This window comes from Alosa sapidissima, chromosome 15 (genome assembly GCF_018492685.1).
Source record: "Alosa sapidissima isolate fAloSap1 chromosome 15, fAloSap1.pri, whole genome shotgun sequence".
Lineage (NCBI taxonomy): Eukaryota > Metazoa > Chordata > Actinopteri > Clupeiformes > Clupeidae > Alosa > Alosa sapidissima.
In genome coordinates, this window is record NC_055971.1 from 14861769 (window position 1) to 14880052 (window position 18284).

General features: G+C 45.4%; 1 protein-coding gene and 1 long non-coding RNA gene across 6 annotated transcripts in view; one reads left to right on the top strand and one right to left on the bottom strand.

The window, feature by feature from the left end:
- LOC121684401 overlaps window positions 1–14139 on the bottom strand; it is a 20281-nt gene extending 6142 nt beyond the window's left edge. Inside the window, exons 1-3 of the long non-coding RNA XR_006023123.1 lie at window positions 14055–14139; window positions 7183–7186; window positions 6596–6604 (exon numbers count right to left, since the gene is read on the bottom strand). This is a non-coding gene — a long non-coding RNA (uncharacterized LOC121684401). The remainder of the gene's footprint in view (window positions 1–6595; window positions 6605–7182; window positions 7187–14054) is intronic.
- Window positions 1–18284, top strand: part of cadm2b (cell adhesion molecule 2b) — a 137167-nt gene that overhangs the window by 109018 nt on the left and 9865 nt on the right. For all 5 annotated transcript variants that reach the window (XM_042064412.1, XM_042064415.1, XM_042064413.1 and 2 more), the window contains exons 4-8: window positions 6290–6442; window positions 6974–7111; window positions 12188–12349; window positions 13152–13242; window positions 14429–14607. In XM_042064412.1, the coding sequence (XP_041920346.1) occupies window positions 6290–6442; window positions 6974–7111; window positions 12188–12349; window positions 13152–13242; window positions 14429–14607 (723 nt within the window). The remainder of the gene's footprint in view (window positions 1–6289; window positions 6443–6973; window positions 7112–12187; window positions 12350–13151; window positions 13243–14428; window positions 14608–18284) is intronic.

Here is an 18284-nt window from a genome sequence, read left to right on the forward strand (position 1 = left end):
AAGAAAGTTCCGGAATGTTGTTGCAGAAGTCTGCTAGTGCTAAGAGGGCTGAGGCGGCCACTCCTGGGGAGAGTGTGTGCGACCGTGTTGTCACGCTTCCTCCTAAATCTACAACCCCACCGTCCTTGCCCCACCACCTCGTCCTCCTCCTCCTCCTCCTTGTCCTCTCATCCTCCTCCACCCTCACCAGTTCTTATCCATATGGATGGAGGCATCTCTCCGCAGGCATGCACCAGAGCCTGAACAGCGACCCGCGCGCGTCTGTCTGAGTCTGGGCCGCTCCACTGGCTTCACCTCCCCCTCCCCCCCCCCCCCCCTTCATCCATCTCTACCACCCCCCACCACCATCCCCCACCACCGCCGCCTACCGCCAAGCCATGCATTATGCATCAGCTGGTCGGCCATGATGAGGGCCACCTCGATGCCCGGCGTTGGCTGTCTCGCTTGCTCCCCGCGTCCGCCACCGCCACCTCTTCCCTGGCATGCAGATATCCCCCGGGGGTGGGGGGGGGTGCAGAGCAACACATCAATCATGCATTAGATCAATTAAGGAGGGGAACGCTTGAAAGTTGGGGCCGCCGTGATGAGTTACTACCATGGAGAAATCGATACAGACCATACGTCTTCTTTAGTTTTCTCCGTTTTAGCATTCTTTAAGAAAAAAAGAGAGAAAACGGAGCAATGATTTATCACAGAGGGCAAGGGACAAATTAGACTTCCTGGCTCAATGATTTACCACTGTTTGGGAAGCTATGAGAAAGAAACACGTTTGTTTGCACTGATTTTATGTATGGCAGTTACGGAAAAAATGAGGGGTTGAAATGTGAAGTGCAAGTAATAGTGTCATTGTTTTCGAGTACATTTAATGGACAATGGATGTATGCAGGCAGAATGAGCTGCAAACTGCCCCAATCTGCCTACTCTGCTACTGTTGCTATGTGGGAGTATAAAATTGATTTCAAAAGCAGGCATGTGTTTTCGTGTGTGTGTGTGTGTGTGTATGTGTGTGCCTTTGTAGCTCATTGTGGGGTCTTGGCATGGTGAGTGTTAAATTCTCAATCACTCTTTTTTTTAATCAGAAAATGTTTCATAATGGTCCATAAATTGTGATTTTTATTGGGGGCACTGAGCTAAAATTGCAAAGGTCATGATACAATCGAATGGAGTGAAATGGCTTGTAGCAAACAAAAAGATGTTATGCGCTTAATGACCGTTTAAATGTGTTCATTAAAACGATCATTAGGCCAAGAGATTGCAAGATAATCATGAAGGAGGCATTTATTTTTGAAGAGCACAGATGCAATGGCAATTACACCACCATTACAACACAAAACGTTCTAGTGGTTTGAACCTACCCCAGGCCTTGGCTGAAAAAATATTTTCTATAGCTTGAATAATGACGCCCAGCAGATGGGTGGTTTATTGATACAGACTCTTTGTTTGCACTCCTGCTTATCTTAACATTTCCCGACCGATAAACAAGGTCATGTTTTCCAGGGCCTTGAAAGTAATGGGTACCTAATGGTTTACCTGCTCTGTCCTGGCATCAATTGTATTGAGCAGCTGAGCCGGTAGACAGTGCCTTGAAAAGAAAATTGATCAGTGTGATAGCAAGTGGATGGAGTAGTGATATAGAACTGGATATCACTTCGTGCGGATGAGCAAGCCCATGTTTAAGAGAACTCTGGTGTGTAACACATGTGATGAAAGGGGATTTGTGATATTGGTTATGCTGGATGTCCGAACCATGTCACATTGATCTGGACGACTAAATGAGGACGTCTGTTTAAATCGATGTCTTCATGGAGACAGCCATTGCCTGGACATGGTTATTCGAGGCTGTGGACGCATTTAAGTCAGTGGCGAGGCAGAGCGCTGCGCACAACCACAAGATTTATTTTTGAAATGGAGTGCTCCATCCGTCTAGCTGTTGGGAGTGGTGAAGGCTGAAGTTTTTCAAGTGCTTTGTTTACTCGACGAAAAGCACACAGACCCCCTATCCGCTATCAGATGGTAGGAGACTAAAATGGGGCCTTGCACATTTCTCCAGCCATCTGAATTTAATAGGATTCTTAGGCCACCGCCTCTCTTGAGTCTAATGGATTCTTAATGGAGGTTCACCATTATTACAAAGCCAGACAAATAAAATGCTGTCGACGGAAAAAATGGCATGCCTTAATTGAATTTATAAGCGCTGTGTTTGTGGTACCAATAAATCCTCTGGGGAGGTCTGTTGGGTTAATCTGCAGCATATTATGTATGTATTACACCCAAACATGGTCTAGACATCTACACATATGTTTTGATTACGGAATCGTATCATACAGTACAACATACACAAGTCTCTCTCTCTCTCTCTCTCTCTCTCTCTCGACTTATAATGCAGGTGGAGAAACGGTGTTGTTCAAGTTGCAGTGGCACATTTTAGCGTGTTTTTCACTCTCATCTATTTAAGATGTTCAAAGCTTTTCTGGGAAATATTTTATGCAACAGATTGCAAACAAAGCCTGCAGTGCACAAACGTATTTAGCATGTTGCTGCCGCTTAAAGACTGCCCCAGATACGTCTGCCGTGGTGCCGGTGTTAAAACAAGCAAGTTTCAAACCGAAATGTTTGATATTCAGAAAGTTACATGGAGCGCCGCCTTGTGATAAAAGCTCTGATAAAAAACCTCCGGAAGCACAAGCTGCTGCGGCAGACTTTGGCCCGAATCTCTCCCGTAAAACAAACGTCTTGTTCTGCTACCGCACTCAGGGGTTCCATTCTGTGGACCCTTAATTATTGTCATCGCTGTGATGGAAAAATGGGGTCTGCAGAGGTGTGTGTGTGTGTGTGAGTTGGGGGGGGGTTATGGGATGCTTTCCTCGGCTGCACCAGCAGTTTGGGCCCCTTCCACAATCACCCACACAGGCCCCCGCGCGCAGCCTCAGTGTAGCCAGCAGCGTAACACACTGTAATTGCTGGGAGCACAGCCCTTTTGGATAGGTTGCTCGTGCTGGCGCCAAGACCCCTGTTCCAGCTGAGGGGTGGCCTCAAGAGAGAGGGGAGCGGGCGGGCGAGCAAGCGGGCGAGAGAGCCTCTGCCATCATCCTCTCTGCCACTCGACTGGACAGCGTTGGCTCGGGCGCCTGCTAGCCCCCCTTTGCGCGCTGGCGCAGAAAAGAGAGGCACTCTGTCAGCCGTTCAAATGACACATCCACACCAACACCTGCCACCACTACGTGTTCCTATTTTTTTATCCCCCCCCCCCCCCCACCACTCTGCCATGAATTAAAGTGGATGTCTGGCTTGTTCTGGCAAAATATGCCCTTCGCCATCGTTTCCAATCCAATCTGCTTGACTCGGGCACTCATGCACACATTTACCTTCGTCACACAGACAGATGCTACTCGCGCTTACCCAGAGGCTAACGAGCAAATGTCTCTGGCCTGCGATCACACTTTTGAGCTTATTTACATTTATTTATTTCCACACAAACCTCTTTAGGAGGAGATATTGCGTGCTTCGACACTTCAGGTCAGAGGCAGGCAAATCAACAAGGCACTTTGCACCACAAGGGCTCTTCACAGATGGCATCGAGTAGTCACAGGGAAAGGTCAGAAAGATGAGGAAAAAACAGCATTCAGCGTTCGACGACTAGTGCTACGGCCCCCAGGAGGGTGCTGAAGTATTGAAAGGCGGCTGATTTGAGGAGGCCTTGGCCAGGGCCTCGATAACACATGATGTGGCACATATTCTGAAAGCTCCGCCACAACCCCCCGGACCGCAAGGTCAGACCGTGAATTTATCCTCGCTTCCGTGGAGCCAAGCATCTGGTCGGCCGTCTTGAGGGAGAGAGAGAGGGAAATGAGGCCTTTCATCAAGTTGATTTCCTAAAGCACCCGGAAAAAGAGCTTTGTCAGCCGCTGGCGTTTCGGAAGGGGTTTCGGATTGTGACGGATCTGGCGTGGCTCCGGGCATCTGCGGCCCCTGCGGTCGATCCGAAAAGGGATCAGGTGCCTCATCGAGCCGAGCTGCTCCCAATTAAATGGTTGAACACCGTCTCAAGGTTGTTCGAATCTTTTGGCGCGTCCGCCAATCAGTTTGTTTTATGCCAGGCGACGACAATGGCACAGCAGCGTTCCTGATACCTCGGTGAACAGTGCAGGGGGAAAAAATCAAATGGGTGAAAGGAAATGTGTGGCAGAGAAGGCGGTGAAGCATATTATATGGTATGGGAGGATGATGCTTTTTTACCCAGCACATCTTCCCACGCTCACACGCTCCTTAACAAAATATCTTGTGAAGGAGCCAAGCGCTCTGCAATCTCCTAAATTCCACGCTTTGCCACCAGAACTGGTCAGTCACAACACAGACAGAAAAGCCCACCCTCTACCCAAGATCCTTAGAGGCTTATCAGGAACTTAGTGATGTTCAATCCTCGTCTCTTCTTTTCTCCCCTTCCTTGTTCTCATTTTAGACAGAAAGACGGAGAGAGAGAGAGAGAGAGAGAGAGAGAGAGAGAGAGAGAGAGGGGAAGAGAAAGAGAGTGTGAGCAAAAAAAAAACACGTGGGAGAAAAAGAGAAAAGAAAACACAAAGGCTTTGCTGCCATCTTTCTCCACCTCCTCCTCCTCTTCCCCTCTGTGTCTCTGTGAGATACAGGGATGTAGGCCAGTGGAAGTGGAAGTGTGTCATCTCATCCAGGGCTTTGATCCCCCCCTCCCTCCCTCCCTCCCTCCTCCCGTCTCTGTGGGATTCGCCGCTACACTATCTCAGGGCCCCGCTTGCAGTGTTGCCTCAGACCTGATCACCTTACCGCCGCCTTTATTCAGTCTGTGCCGGGGATCCGCTGCCAAAGCCCCCCCAGGCATCTAGTGCTGCAGCAGCAACAGCAACAGTGGCAGCAGCACACAAGGCTTGTCTCACATCCTTTTAGTGCTCCAGAGAAACTCAATGTGTCTTCCTTTTTTCTCTCTTTGCATGTGTGTGTGTGTGTGTGTGTGTGTGTGTGTGTGTGTGTGTGTGTGTGTGTGGAGGGGTGGTAAAGTAGGTATGTCCAGCGTTGGTCATCTCATGGGGGAGGCAGTATTTCCTTTTATGATAGGTGGTTTCAGTGTTGTGAAAATTCTGTGCAGATACAGTGTTCCAATAACTGGGCCTCCATCCCTACAAAAGGCTGAGGCTTGTAAACACAGCCACACCAAGGGAAATCACAGCTATTTTAGAGTATATGAAATACTCAAAGAAAACATAAAGAACAAAATCATCACTATATCTGAGAGACCTTGATCAATAACTAGGTGCTGCTGAACAGCAGGCCAAAGGTGCGGTTTCTCACACTGTGCTACCCAGTCATGCAGCGCTGATAGAGTCAAATACAGTGCACCAACTAGGAGGAAAGACCAGATGCCAGAACTCAGCCCCCCTCCCCTCAGCCCTGACTTTACAGTTCAATTTCCAAGAATGATGTCCTGGAGGAGCAAATCCCCAACCCATGGGCGAGAGAGATTAAGCTTTTAAGGAGGTGTAATTTATTAAATGAAGACCACCGTGTCCTTGTCTGTGTGTCGGCAGTAGCAGTGGTGGGAGCAGCAGTGGCGGCGGTAGTGTGGCAGCATTATTAGTTTGTGGGCCATGGTGGCCCGGGCACTAATGCATTTGGAAAGCCGCGTGCGCAAGAGAGACTCCAAATGACCTGTGGTCTCATCGGCCTGAGCCTCCGCTCGCCGCCAGGAGAAAGGGGTCAGGCACTAATGATCAACGCAAGACGGCACACGCATCTCGTCCAACAGACTTACGCCTACTGGGACCGTCTTGGTCCAAGACTCAAATTTTTAGTTTATTTTGTTTTGTTTTGAGAGAGATTGGCTGAGATTTGAAAGAGTTGTTTTGTGCCTCTGTTGTCCAACCATGCTCTTGTTAGTTTCAGTCTAGCGCAGAGAAAAATAAAGGTGTTTTTGTCTCAGAAAGAGGATCTTTAAAGACTTTTGTCTCAACATTGTATAACTGCATTCATAATAATAACAAAAGTCACTTGGAAAATACAAAACTACAACTGAGAAGACAAGAGAGGCTTGTCATCTTAGCATGATAAACCACTGTAGCCTATGGCTATTTTATGAATATAGGACTTTTTGTGAACTAACTGTGACTTTGACTACAGACTTTGTTGACTTTGATGAACACAACAGATATAGGACATAAGAATAACTGAACAGTGAGTGACGAACATGATGGTGATACATTATATGTGAAACTCCACTTGTGTTGTAGTACTTATGGTGTTTATGTTGTGCTATTGCCCACAGCCTTGAGGGACAACCGGATTGAGTTGGTGCACGCATCCTGGAAGGAGCTTACCATCAGTATCCATGAGGTGACCTTGTCTGACGAGGGCCAATACACCTGTTCCCTCTTCACCATGCCCGTCAAGACCTCCAAGGCGTACCTCACCGTGCTGGGTAAGCCTCCCATATACACCAAACTACCAACTCATCCATCACTACTGTTTTTGTCTTCTGTTTTACTAAACACAACGCTCTATACAGTACACCCCCCTCTATTGACATCCCAACAACATTCTCTCTCATTCTCCCTTTCTGTCTCTTACATACACACTCCAACTATCAACAACAACTCTCTTTTGTTCACTACATGGCATCAGCTGCACTCCTCTATTTACACCCTAACAATGCTCTTTCTCTTTCTCTCTGTCTTTCAATCTCTTACACACACACACACACACACACACACACACACACACACACACACACACACTACATACAATTCCTATACCCACCCTACTACACAACAATTCTCTCGCTCTGTCTCTCGCTCACAAGACTCTCTCACATACACACTTAACTGACAACTACCAACAACAACTCTCTCTTGCTCGCTACATGGGGTCAGCTGCACTGGCTCATCTTCTCTCACCCTTCCAATTGTTTGGCTTGGTTGCTAATGTGTCATATTTCCCCGACCTCACGCAGGCGTGCCGGAGAAACCTGAGATCACAGGATTCACAAAGCCAGCCCTGGAGGGCGACCACGTCACCCTGACATGCACGACGTCTGGGAGCAAGCCCGCTGCCGACATCCGATGGTTCAGAAACGACAAGGAGATCCCAGGTACTTGTCACTATTTTTTTTTTCCCCCGACGGCCTCATCGACTCATCAGTGGCAGTTGCGAGGAGCTGACCCAGCTGTGTGCACGCGCATGTAATATGTTGTAAGACATATTTGCATGTGCTGTGCCGCTGCCGAGGCATTGATGTATTGTTGTGGCGCGTGTTGTGAGGTTGGGTGTGAAATGGAGGCGGCTAGCTCTGTCCTGACAGTTGGCAGCAGAGAGCTAGCGGCGCGGAACGGTGGTCAAGAGGCTTCACCTAAGCGCAGAGCTGTCAGAGAAGTCGTCTTGATCATTTTGATCAGCGGCCGGGGAGAGCCATCTTGGTGAGGGAATGTTAAATGTATGCGAGTGAATGTGTGTCTGTGTCTTTGTCTGTGTCTGTGTGTGTCTGTGTGTGTGTGTGTGTGTGTGTGTGTGTGTGTGTGTGTGTGTCAGTGAGAGTAGGAAGGGCAACCAAAAAAACAACAAAGGCAGTTTATGTTTGTGAAGAGAGAAAAAAAATCCATGAAACAAAAAAGAAGACAAAAAAAAGCTGCGTGTGTGTATAAGATAGGGGAGAGAGCAAAAGAAGAAAGGATGAAAGAAATCAAAGAAATCAAGAGCGAACACAAAAGAAAGAAGGGCACAGACTCCCGCTTCTTCAGAGCCTCCCTCGGTAGCTCCGTTCACCCCGGCGTGACGGCGTGACACGACTGTGACATGACTGACAGGGGTTGCACTGTGAGGCGAGCTGGGGCCGCCTTGTTAGTATGGCGTTCTCGTCGCACGCACGCCGAAAGAGCGGCAGTGTGAGCACGCACACGGCATCTGAGGCCGTCTCTCTGACAGCCGCAAAAAAGCGTGTGTGTGTGTGTGTGTGTGTGTGTGTGTGTGTGTGTGTGTGTGTGTGTGTGTGTGTGTGGAGGGAGGGAGGGTGTTGGAAGGGTTGGGTGGGAACAATCTCTGCCTGTGATCGAGCTTTGTGTGAGAGGATAAACCCTCAGTCAGGGCCTTTCTCAAATAGTGAAAGACATACGTCATGCCAACGTACAAACATAGCCAAAGGGTCTGTATGTGTAGTCATTATGTATTAAGGAAGAAAGGACAGGGGAGAGAGGGAAAGGTTGTGTGTGAGAGAGGGAGGGAGAGAGAGAGTGTGTGTAAATATTTAGAGAGTGATAGTTGTCATCACATCAATCCCTTACCTAATCTGAAAATTTAAATGTGGTGCTGCATTTGTCATTGACAAACAGCCTAGTGACTGCCATCTACCAAACCTGTACATCAAAAGAACCCATCGCTTGCTTCCTGACATGAATGTAAATCTTAAATCTAGGGGGAATGGGGTGGTGGTGTGTGTCTGTGTCTGTGTGTGTGTGTGTGTGTGTGTGTGTGTGTGTGTGTGTGTTTGGGGTGTTAGTAAGACTGAACAAAATCAGGTGCTAATCACTATTCGGCATGCCGCGTGCGCTAGGCATGAGCTAACGTCCGGGATGAAAAGCAATTTCCCGACCTGCTGTAAAACAATCAGAGCCTAAACATGAAATAAGATGTGCGACAGAGGATCGCTGTTTGCACCCAATCACGCAGGACTCGCGCTGATAATTAGGAGAAGTGGCGGATGAAATGAGAGAAGTCACTCCTGTTTGTGCCCCCACCACCCCCTCCAAGACACACACACACACACACACACACACACACACACACACACACACACACACACACACACACACACACACACACACACACACACAGACACACACACACATCCTGTTCTCATTGGTGTTATAAGGTCCTCATCGAGGGTCATGCCTCACAAGATTTATTAAGGGTTTTTTTTCTTGTTATTATATCAGGCTGGAGAGTGTTTATTGAACTTCGCAGCAATCCAGCTGGTGTGATGGGATGTGACATGTGGCCTTGTGTGGCTTATCCATTGCCGGGCACATAATGAAGCACTACTGCAGGACTAGTTATACATGGACACACACACACATGCAGACACACACACACACACACTCATGCCTGATCAAAACGTTCTGCATCCCCACGCAGTCCCTGATAATGTGTCAGAAAAGAAGCATACTGTAAATTTTGACGAGTCGTACATCTTTTTGAAGATGAAAGTTCTCCAATTGGTAGGACATCAGACGTCGTTGTAGGTGTGCGTATGAGTGTGTGTGGGAGGGGTTAAACAGTTCCACCGTGTGCCTTAAAACAGATGAGAATGAGGACAGCATGTCTTTATATAGACTGTCCAAGCTCTAGATTCTGCGATGTTCATCACAACATGCTCAGCCCTTAGGAATATTGTATATAATCATAGTATAATGTATAGGGAACAAGCATGGTCGGGGGAAGGTAAATATTTGTAGTGGTAGTGTTAATGTGACAGGTTCTAGAGGAATGGCTGTTATAAAACCAGACAACAAACCAATCGTGAATTTCATGTAGTCACTATCATGAATGAGATTATAGACATGGGAGGAGGGGTCAATGTGTTACAATAAAGGACTGACATCTGCATGTTTGTGGCAGGCAGCGTTGGGCACATCATTGCATAAACATGGAGAGTGCAAGGGATGTGCACTGCAGAACCTGTCACTTCACTTCACTGACACACTTACAAATCCGCATCAAGTCCAAAAAAATAAATATGTATTCATGATTTATTTATTTAGACTAAAACATGAATTGTGCAGAGATTTCAACGAGAAAGTCAGTATACTGTATGTATGGGTGGGTTATAGAGACCAATGAGACCCTTTCGGTGGCAGGCACTTAGCATTAGCCTACTTTCCATCAGATGTACATTTGGTAGTCCTCAAATGCCTTTCATTCAAATTCATGGAATAGCCTTTGTTACTCTGATAAATGTGTTTGCTTTGCCCCTGAATGCATTACGAATGCGTCAACGCCTGTTTGGAGCCTCTTGAAAAAAAAAAATGAACTGGGGAAAAAATAAATAAATAAATCGCAAAACATCCTCCCAGTTACCCTGCGAGAATGTTTGATTGACAGCTCCTCGGCTGCAGTATTGATGCAGCGAGTGGGGATCAGAATTAAGGCGGAATCTGGCTTTGAGCAAGGGAGATGGGAGTCACAGGCCCACTGTCACTCGTGGCAGCGTGCGTGTGTCATGATTACACACTGGGAGCCGTCTTCATGCCACCCAGTCAGTTACTGGAAGATTAGCGCAGCCATGTTTTCTGAATATACTCAGTGCTGGAAGCAATGACAGTATAGCACTTGTAAATGCATTTGTGCTATTACAACAAATCTGTGTGTGTGTGTCTGTGTGTGTGTGTGTGTGTCTGTGTGTGTGAGCATTGTCTTTATTTTGGTGATTACAAGGGTGATTACATTCAATTTACTCTCCCTACTTACCAACGCAAACATTTCATCAAAGCTCTTGTGTTATTATGTTACTGTACATGCTTTGTTGCTAGCTAATATCTGTCATCCCTCAAGAACTTACCACCACAATATGTGGCAAGCATCTTGTTAAGACTAGTGTCCTAGCAGCCCATTTGCAAAGAAAAGCCATTTTGATTTTCCCATTTTGAATTAGACATAATACAGTAATTGGTATCTCCATCCCACTTAATAATTTCTGTCATTATACAAATGTTTGGTTTTCAGTCCTTCCAGTATGCACAGATCTGCCACAGTGCAGGAAATTAAGGACTAGTGGCCTACATCCTAGTATTGTCAGCACTGCTACATACATTAAGTGAATCTTCTAGAGTCTTCAAGTGAATTACTGTGAATATCAAGGTCAGCGGGAGAGTGTTATTTCCATAGATTTATATCACAGTATTGCACAATCGACACACCAGGCTGAGGTTAAGAAGGAGCTTTTTCAAGAGGTGCCGCTGTGCACTACTCCAGTGATTCGATAAAAAGCCTGAAAACCTTGAATATATGCCTTTTGGTCGTAGAGACAGTTGAGATGTGTACACATGTGTGTAGGCCTACTCTTCTTGTTTTGAAGTGTGTTGGCGTTAACAGGGAGAGGGAAAATGGCAGGCATTTTAACATTTAATTCCCTTTCAGACGCTACAATGCTACTTTAATCATAGTAAACAGCCAAGAATATCTGTAGAGATGAAACAAGGCTTTGTCGGGGATCAATAGCGAGCCCAGGCTGCAAAACTACCTACACACTCAAGTAAATTCAGCCCCTTCATGTAGAATTCAAGTGAAAAAGTTTGCATGTCCTCGGAGAAGACCCTCTATCTCAGTTATGGCGAGAAAAAACATACACACATACACATACAAATAAAATCAATATTTGGGGCTGAGGGTGGAAAAAAAGAGAACATTTGTTTCTCTTTTTTTAATCGAGAATGGAATGACTCAGAGGAGGCAAGAGGAGCAGGGCAGAAAAAAAAAGTTTCGGCGAGGCACAACGGGAGCGTTGAGGGGTTTGTCTGTGAGACGGAGACTCGATCGTGCCGACATTAGCCAGGGGAGCCCAGTACACGCTCAGGATTGGCGCCACCGCGTGAGCCTCGTGCTCCACACTCCGTCTCCGCCTGTGGCCAGGGAGGGGTCTCACGGGGGGCATATTTACTCAGCCATTCATGATGCTGTTGAGCCCGGGCTTTCACAGTCCATGGGCCCAGCTATTCCCCCGTGAAATCCACACATACTGTTTGCAATATCTCCTCGCCTGGACCTCCGCCGTCCTCCCTCGACAGAAAGGGATGCCGGTGACCCCTTTACTGCGCTCAAAGTTTTTCAAATCCCTGCCTTCAGAATACATCCCCAAGCAGGGAGAAAATATTGAAATGTATTCCCGGCATGCCATGAGAGTAGTCACTTTGCTCGTGGAATGTCGACCTCTCTGTCATTTTTTTTCAGCTGGGTTGAAAGCAAGCTAAACAGATAAATAAACAATAACTAGATAAATAAATAAATATTAACCCTGACAAACAAATCGCTCAAACAGCAAAATATCACTCCATCAAAAATTCATTCATTTTCCAGTCCATTACTTTCGGCTTGTGTCGACGCAGACGGAACGTCAGATAACTCTTCATTGTTTTGTCTCTCTTTCCCTCCCCACCATTCCTCCTTTTCACTTCGCAAGGCGCCACGGAGGTGAATGCCACGGGCAGGTCATTCACTGTCAGGAGCACGCTGGAGTTCCAGGTGGACCGGAGCGAGGATGGCGTGGCCTACACCTGTAGCGTTGACCACGTGGCGTTACTCGCCGCCCCCCAACAAGTCACGGAGGTCCTGGAGGTTCACTGTAAGTACACACCTGCCTTGGCCAGACAAGACCAACCACAACCACAACACAAATGAATTATTCAACAAAGAGTGTTCTCCTGCAGCAAGCACACTGAGGGTTGACTGATGGCATATGGTTTGGGTCAGCACTGGTCTCTTCCTTAGGAATGGCACCAAAGGACGGGCTGAGTTGCCGAAGGTCGAAAAGTAGGCAAACGGCTAGGGACTCCAACAGGATAGGGCTTTGGACTTTGGTCTATTGAAGTGTTGAAGCTTATCATCTGAACAGAGTGACCCACTACACACACACACACACACACACACACACACACACACACACACAGAGGCGCTTCTCTGCTTGGGAATGATGAAACATTTATACACAGGATATATGACTCCAAGAGTCTATTTTTCCCTTCTTCTACCAGTCAAGGTTAAACCCCAAGCTCTCAAGTCCATATAAAAGGATCATAGCCATAAAACATTCATGTAATATGCTTGACAGTGAAAGAAATATAGATTTTGCAATGTGTAGCTCAGCATTGCAGGAAATTTGTCCAACTTTTCCAGGGCATTTGTCTAAGTCTATGCCGACACTAGCTGTGGTGGTATGGAAGATGTTTGTCTGCTTGAGGCCTGTGTCGTTTTAATGTCACTGTGATAATGATGTTTCTGTCTGCCAAACTGCCCCCTGTGGAATTGCAATCTGTTATATGGTCCTGAGCACCTGCCATGTTGTCTCTGACCAGCCAATGGAACATACTAACCCTCTGTTTCTGTCTTTCTTTCTCTCTCTCTCTCTCTCTCTCTCTCTCTCTCAGATGCCCCTCGTGTGGAGATCCTTAACTCGCTCATATTCCCTCAGGAAGGACAGTACTTTAAACTGGAGTGTGACTCTATAGGCAACCCACTGTAAGTGGCATGCCTTTCTCCTACAATAAAGACACACACTTCACCATTCTCCCAGTCTCAGTGGTGGCGTTCAACAGACCTCAGAGCTGCAGCTGCTGCTGTTGCAGAGTTGCTATTTCTTGTCTCACAGTCAAGTCAAATCAAGTTTATTTATATAGCGCATTTCATACACAGAGGTCATTCAATGTGCTTTACATAAACAAAACCAAACAATAACACAGCCCCAGACACTCTCAGTTGTCTCTTTCAGTTCTCAGATGAAAGATATTAATGGCAGTACATTTCCATTGTGTAATCTCCTGGAAAATAATAATGATCAATCATATCTTGATATTTGGAAGGGATTTGGTTTGCCTGTCTGTAATAAGAGAGTTCTTTATATACCAGAACCTTCTGACCTTTCATTAAAATGCCCCCCTTTCAGATCCAATTCATTAATATGCCCCCCTTTAACATATCACAGGAATAAGAGATAAAATTACAAATGTGCTTTAAATGATATATGCAGTGAATTATGTTACCTGTTTGTCTGAGGTGACAAGGGACTATGCCATGATGGGAGCAAGCAAACTAAAATGACATTTGTGTTGGTGGTGAGTTCTTAAATGCAGTACTAGATCAAATGGGGAGAACAGAGTGTCTAGAAATGAAGCAATAGGATTATCATGCAGGAGTGGCTCTCAGTCAACGAGTATCCTCACTGCAACCATAGCCTTTTTATCTCACACTTTATCTCTAGGGTCTTGGAGAAGAACCATTGTAACTCCATTTTTGTAATGATCTGTTAGGAACTGCATACAACTTGGAACTACTGTATAAATCAGGGCTCAAAGTGTTCAGGCACTGTGCCTGAATTCAGGCATGGGCTGGGTTGTTTTAGAATTGAAAATTGGCAATATGCCTACAGGCCTACAGTATATGACATCTTGATAACTTCAGGCACAGACATTTTCTTTGCTTTAAGCCCTGATACTGCATTTCTTTGATTTAATGTTCCAAACATTTGTATGTAACATTCATTACATTTGTCATAGGCCCCCTTTCCTGCTAGATGTTTTATTATATGCAATGTATACCATGTTCTCCCTTGTTTAGTTAAAAATGTTTCCATAATATGGACTCCATATATGTTAAGTATTTTAATGCTCTAAATTGTATCCTTACTGAGTCTTCTACCCTCTTTCAGACCAGAGCCAGTATTATGGACGAAAGATGGCGGAGAATTGCCCGACATGGAGCGCATGATTGTGGAAGGCAGAGAGCTCATCATCACATCACTGAACAAAACCGACAATGGCACGTACCGATGTGAAGCCAGCAACTCCCTCGGAACAGACATCGCAGAGTATAAGCTGTTTGTGTACGGTGAGTGCCTTAACCTCTGCTGCTGGCCTTCATGAGCAGTGTGAAGAGCAAGGGCTGTGCTTTCACCTGCATCGTTCTAAATGGTCTTTGGGAGTAAAGAGGAAGGCGATTGGGGGGGGGGGGGGGGGGGGTTGTCCTTTTTGTACAAAACATCTTTTTTGTTCCTTCTTTCTAAATCTGTTGGTGTGCAAGCGTGTAATCCAAGCCTTGGGACACGTAGCACATGAGGTCCTCTGAAGAGCAGCCGTTGCAAAACTTTCAGCTGCTCTTGGCCCAGTTTACCTTTTTTTTTTATCGCGTGAGAAGATGCAGAAAAGTGCCAAGGATGCATGATTTAGCACCATGGATGAAATGGAGCCGGGGGGAAAGATAAGATGATCCCGAGACAGTGGGAAAACGAGCAGGATGGAAGGGGATGTGGGGGTGTGGGTGATCGAGGCGGAAAACCCGAGAAAAACTGATAATTAAGGCCTCAGCCAGCAAAAAAAAGCCCTGATAGCATTTGTCAAGTTAAAATTGGAATGCCAGCGTGCTATGAGAGGGAAAATGGCGCTAGATTCATGGAGCTGGTGCTTTTCTGGCGGGTCAACTGCGCCTCAGAGGGACGAGACTAAGTTTGGAACGGGGAATTAAGTCTCCTGAGGACTGATGGTCCTGTTCATGGGCGCAGCAGGAGGGAAAGAATTGCTCACCGAGCTTCCTGTGTTTTAATCCTCTCTCTCGTAGGCTACCTACTCGAGCGTCTTAGAGTTAGGCAGAGTATTACTTCATCATCTCGTTCAACTATATTTGGCTGCCTCTCTGTATTTAACCACAACTATCGAACTGGAGATACAGTGATGTCATGTCCTCATCAATTCTAACCAGGAAGCAGGTCAAACTGAACAATCCCCACTCCAGGAAAACAAAATTGGCAAGACAGGTGGTCATGAACCTGATATTGCTTAGCTGCAACCTCTCAAACATTAAAAGAATCTATTGAATTCTCAGAGAAGCATGATGCAAAAGTGGTTTGTTGTAAGGAAGAAACATTGTGGTCTGTGACTTTGAAATGAAAGAGCATGAAGTCTGTCTTTTTTGTTATATATAAGTAGCAAAAAAGACAGACTTCATCACTGTATTTGGTAGGCTGGCTCTAGTTTGGCATGATACCCACGCCATAAAAGTAGAAGTATAGAATCTGATGTCCACCATCAGGTTGTTGGCTCACACACACAGTCCTTGTCCAAGTTATCTAACTTTACTTGTCAAGCTGCTGTTTCATGCAGATTCAATTTTTATTATTTATTTTATTGTTTTATTATTTTTTTTATTTACTTATTTATTTTATTAATTCAAATTCTGGTAGGCATCTTGAAACACTGTCAGTCTGAATGGACCAATCAGGAGACTTCCAAACAGACCGGCAGCCCAGCCTGCCAATTACTGTCGTATGTGCTCTGCATATTGAAAAGAAACAGGGCGGACTCCTGCGGTGGCAAAGTCAGCATGAGTAATATCGCTTACAGCGTCTTTAATTAGTGAAATTAAGACCACTACAAATGAACTGTAATGAAATGGCTCTCGTGATCCAGCGATTCAAATGCACTAAATGCAAATGTTCTGTAGGCTGCCCTCTGGGGTCTCGGATTTGCATGCTTTGATTGGCCCTCTGGTGTGTTGCTGACACTGATTAACATTTCATATTTCATACAAAGAATCTCCAAAAGCATCTCACCACTGGACGCTGCTTAATAAAGTCCATTATTCTGTGACATTACCCTCTTTAACATTCACAGTATTTTAATATTTCTTGGATCCATGGTTTTATCCAACCCACATTTTCTTGCCATGTAAAAACAGCTGACAGCAACTTGGAAAGTGACATGATACAGTGTATGGGACCACATAGAGAGTGTCTGCACAGGAGGTAGAGGAATATAAACAGCCGACTTAAAAAAAAAAAAAGTATGAAAAACTACCTCATTATTGGCGACAGTAATTCAGCTTGAATGTCTGACTGCGGCAAAGTGATATTTATCAGCCTTTCAAGAACTCGTGAAACTTGGCTTAGGGATGAACCTAATTTGCTAATGACACCAGTGCTAAGAAGCAATAAATGTCATTTGAAGTCATACAGTCTCAATTTATCACCATTTGCAATATTAATCCCGATTTATGAATGTACCCACGCTAAGGTGCACACTCGGAAAGAGGAGACGCTCTGTAATACACATGTCTGGGACGTTTTCGAAAGATGATAAATAATGCCAGCGGGCTAAAAGCAGCCATTTCGGCTGAGAAATAGCTCATAGTAAATGGACAGTTAATGTGTGAATTTGCCACTTTGAGTCCTCGGCACCACCTGACATTCCATGAGTGTGTCGTCACGAACCTCCCATAGACAGCCAATGCATCTTAACATTAGTGGATGTCATTGCGATTACTAGGTCATCAAACCAATTTAATGTCCAATATTGCCCATGTTGGTATGATAAATTGTGACTACATCACCTCCCCTCCCTCCTGCATCTTTAGTCTGTGCCCTGTTTTGTCCGATTATAAGTGAAGTTTATTCTTGACATAGACTGAGATCTCTGTGTGTAAGCTTCCACATCGGCCATTGTGCTGTTAGTGACTCATGGTGCAGGTGAAAATCAATTGCACCATGCAGTCTCCCAATAACTGTCTTTGTTAAAGGCAAACACATCATTTCTAAAGGTCCGTCAGTTTTATTTTTGTGGAGATACACTTCAACTATTGCTTCCCAGTGATGTTCTCTTGTAGCAAAACAATCCTAACCACAGACTACCCTCCACCATTTGTTTCATCTTCCTCCTGTCCTCAGATTTTATGTTCTTTTCATGACTTGCTTTTGATACCCCCTTTATTTGACAGCAGGTGTAAACCTGCTTTGCTCAGATTCATGTTTACTTAGTGTGTGTGTGTGTGTGTGTGTGAGAGAGAGAGAGAGAGAGAGAGAGTGTGTGTGTGTGTCTGTGTTTATTTCTTCCTCATTTTTTTCACTTTCTTGTTCATTAGCAATGCTGCACTTTGAGCATCATCACCTCTCCTTACACAACCACTCTTTCTTGCACCCAAGTCAGCAAAGCGACAGCCATTGGCATTACCTGAGGTATGCAATTATTTCTTTTGGCTTTCCTTTCACACTTGGATTCACTAACAGTACAAATTATACATCATCATTTCCATAAAGTAACATACTGTTGTGGAAACTAATGCGTCAAACATATCTTCATATAGCATATTCAAGGCATTTCTTACTTGCTTGTGAACAAGAGCAAGATCATGTTCTCTCTTTTTTGAATAAAGACCTTGTGATGTCAGTAGAATGCATTGTACAATGCAATACACTAAACTGTGAAAATTATTCAAAAGCCTAATGGATGCATGTACTTTTTAACGGAACAATTGTCAATGTATTGATGGCCATGTACTCAGTCTGGTCAGCAAATCTCCGTCAGGCACTCATGTAATGACCCATGCAAAGGCTTCTTATCTGACTCACAAATGAACAGTAGTTAAAAAGGATCACTAAATAAAGGCACCCACAAATGCTCAAGGCTAGTCAATATGAATTCCCTGCTTTCCATAATCAGTGCCCATAGCGATAGGCTTGTGTCAAGGAGGGTGAATGTTCCCAGTGCATTTGTCCAAAGAACCGTGGCACAAAAAGA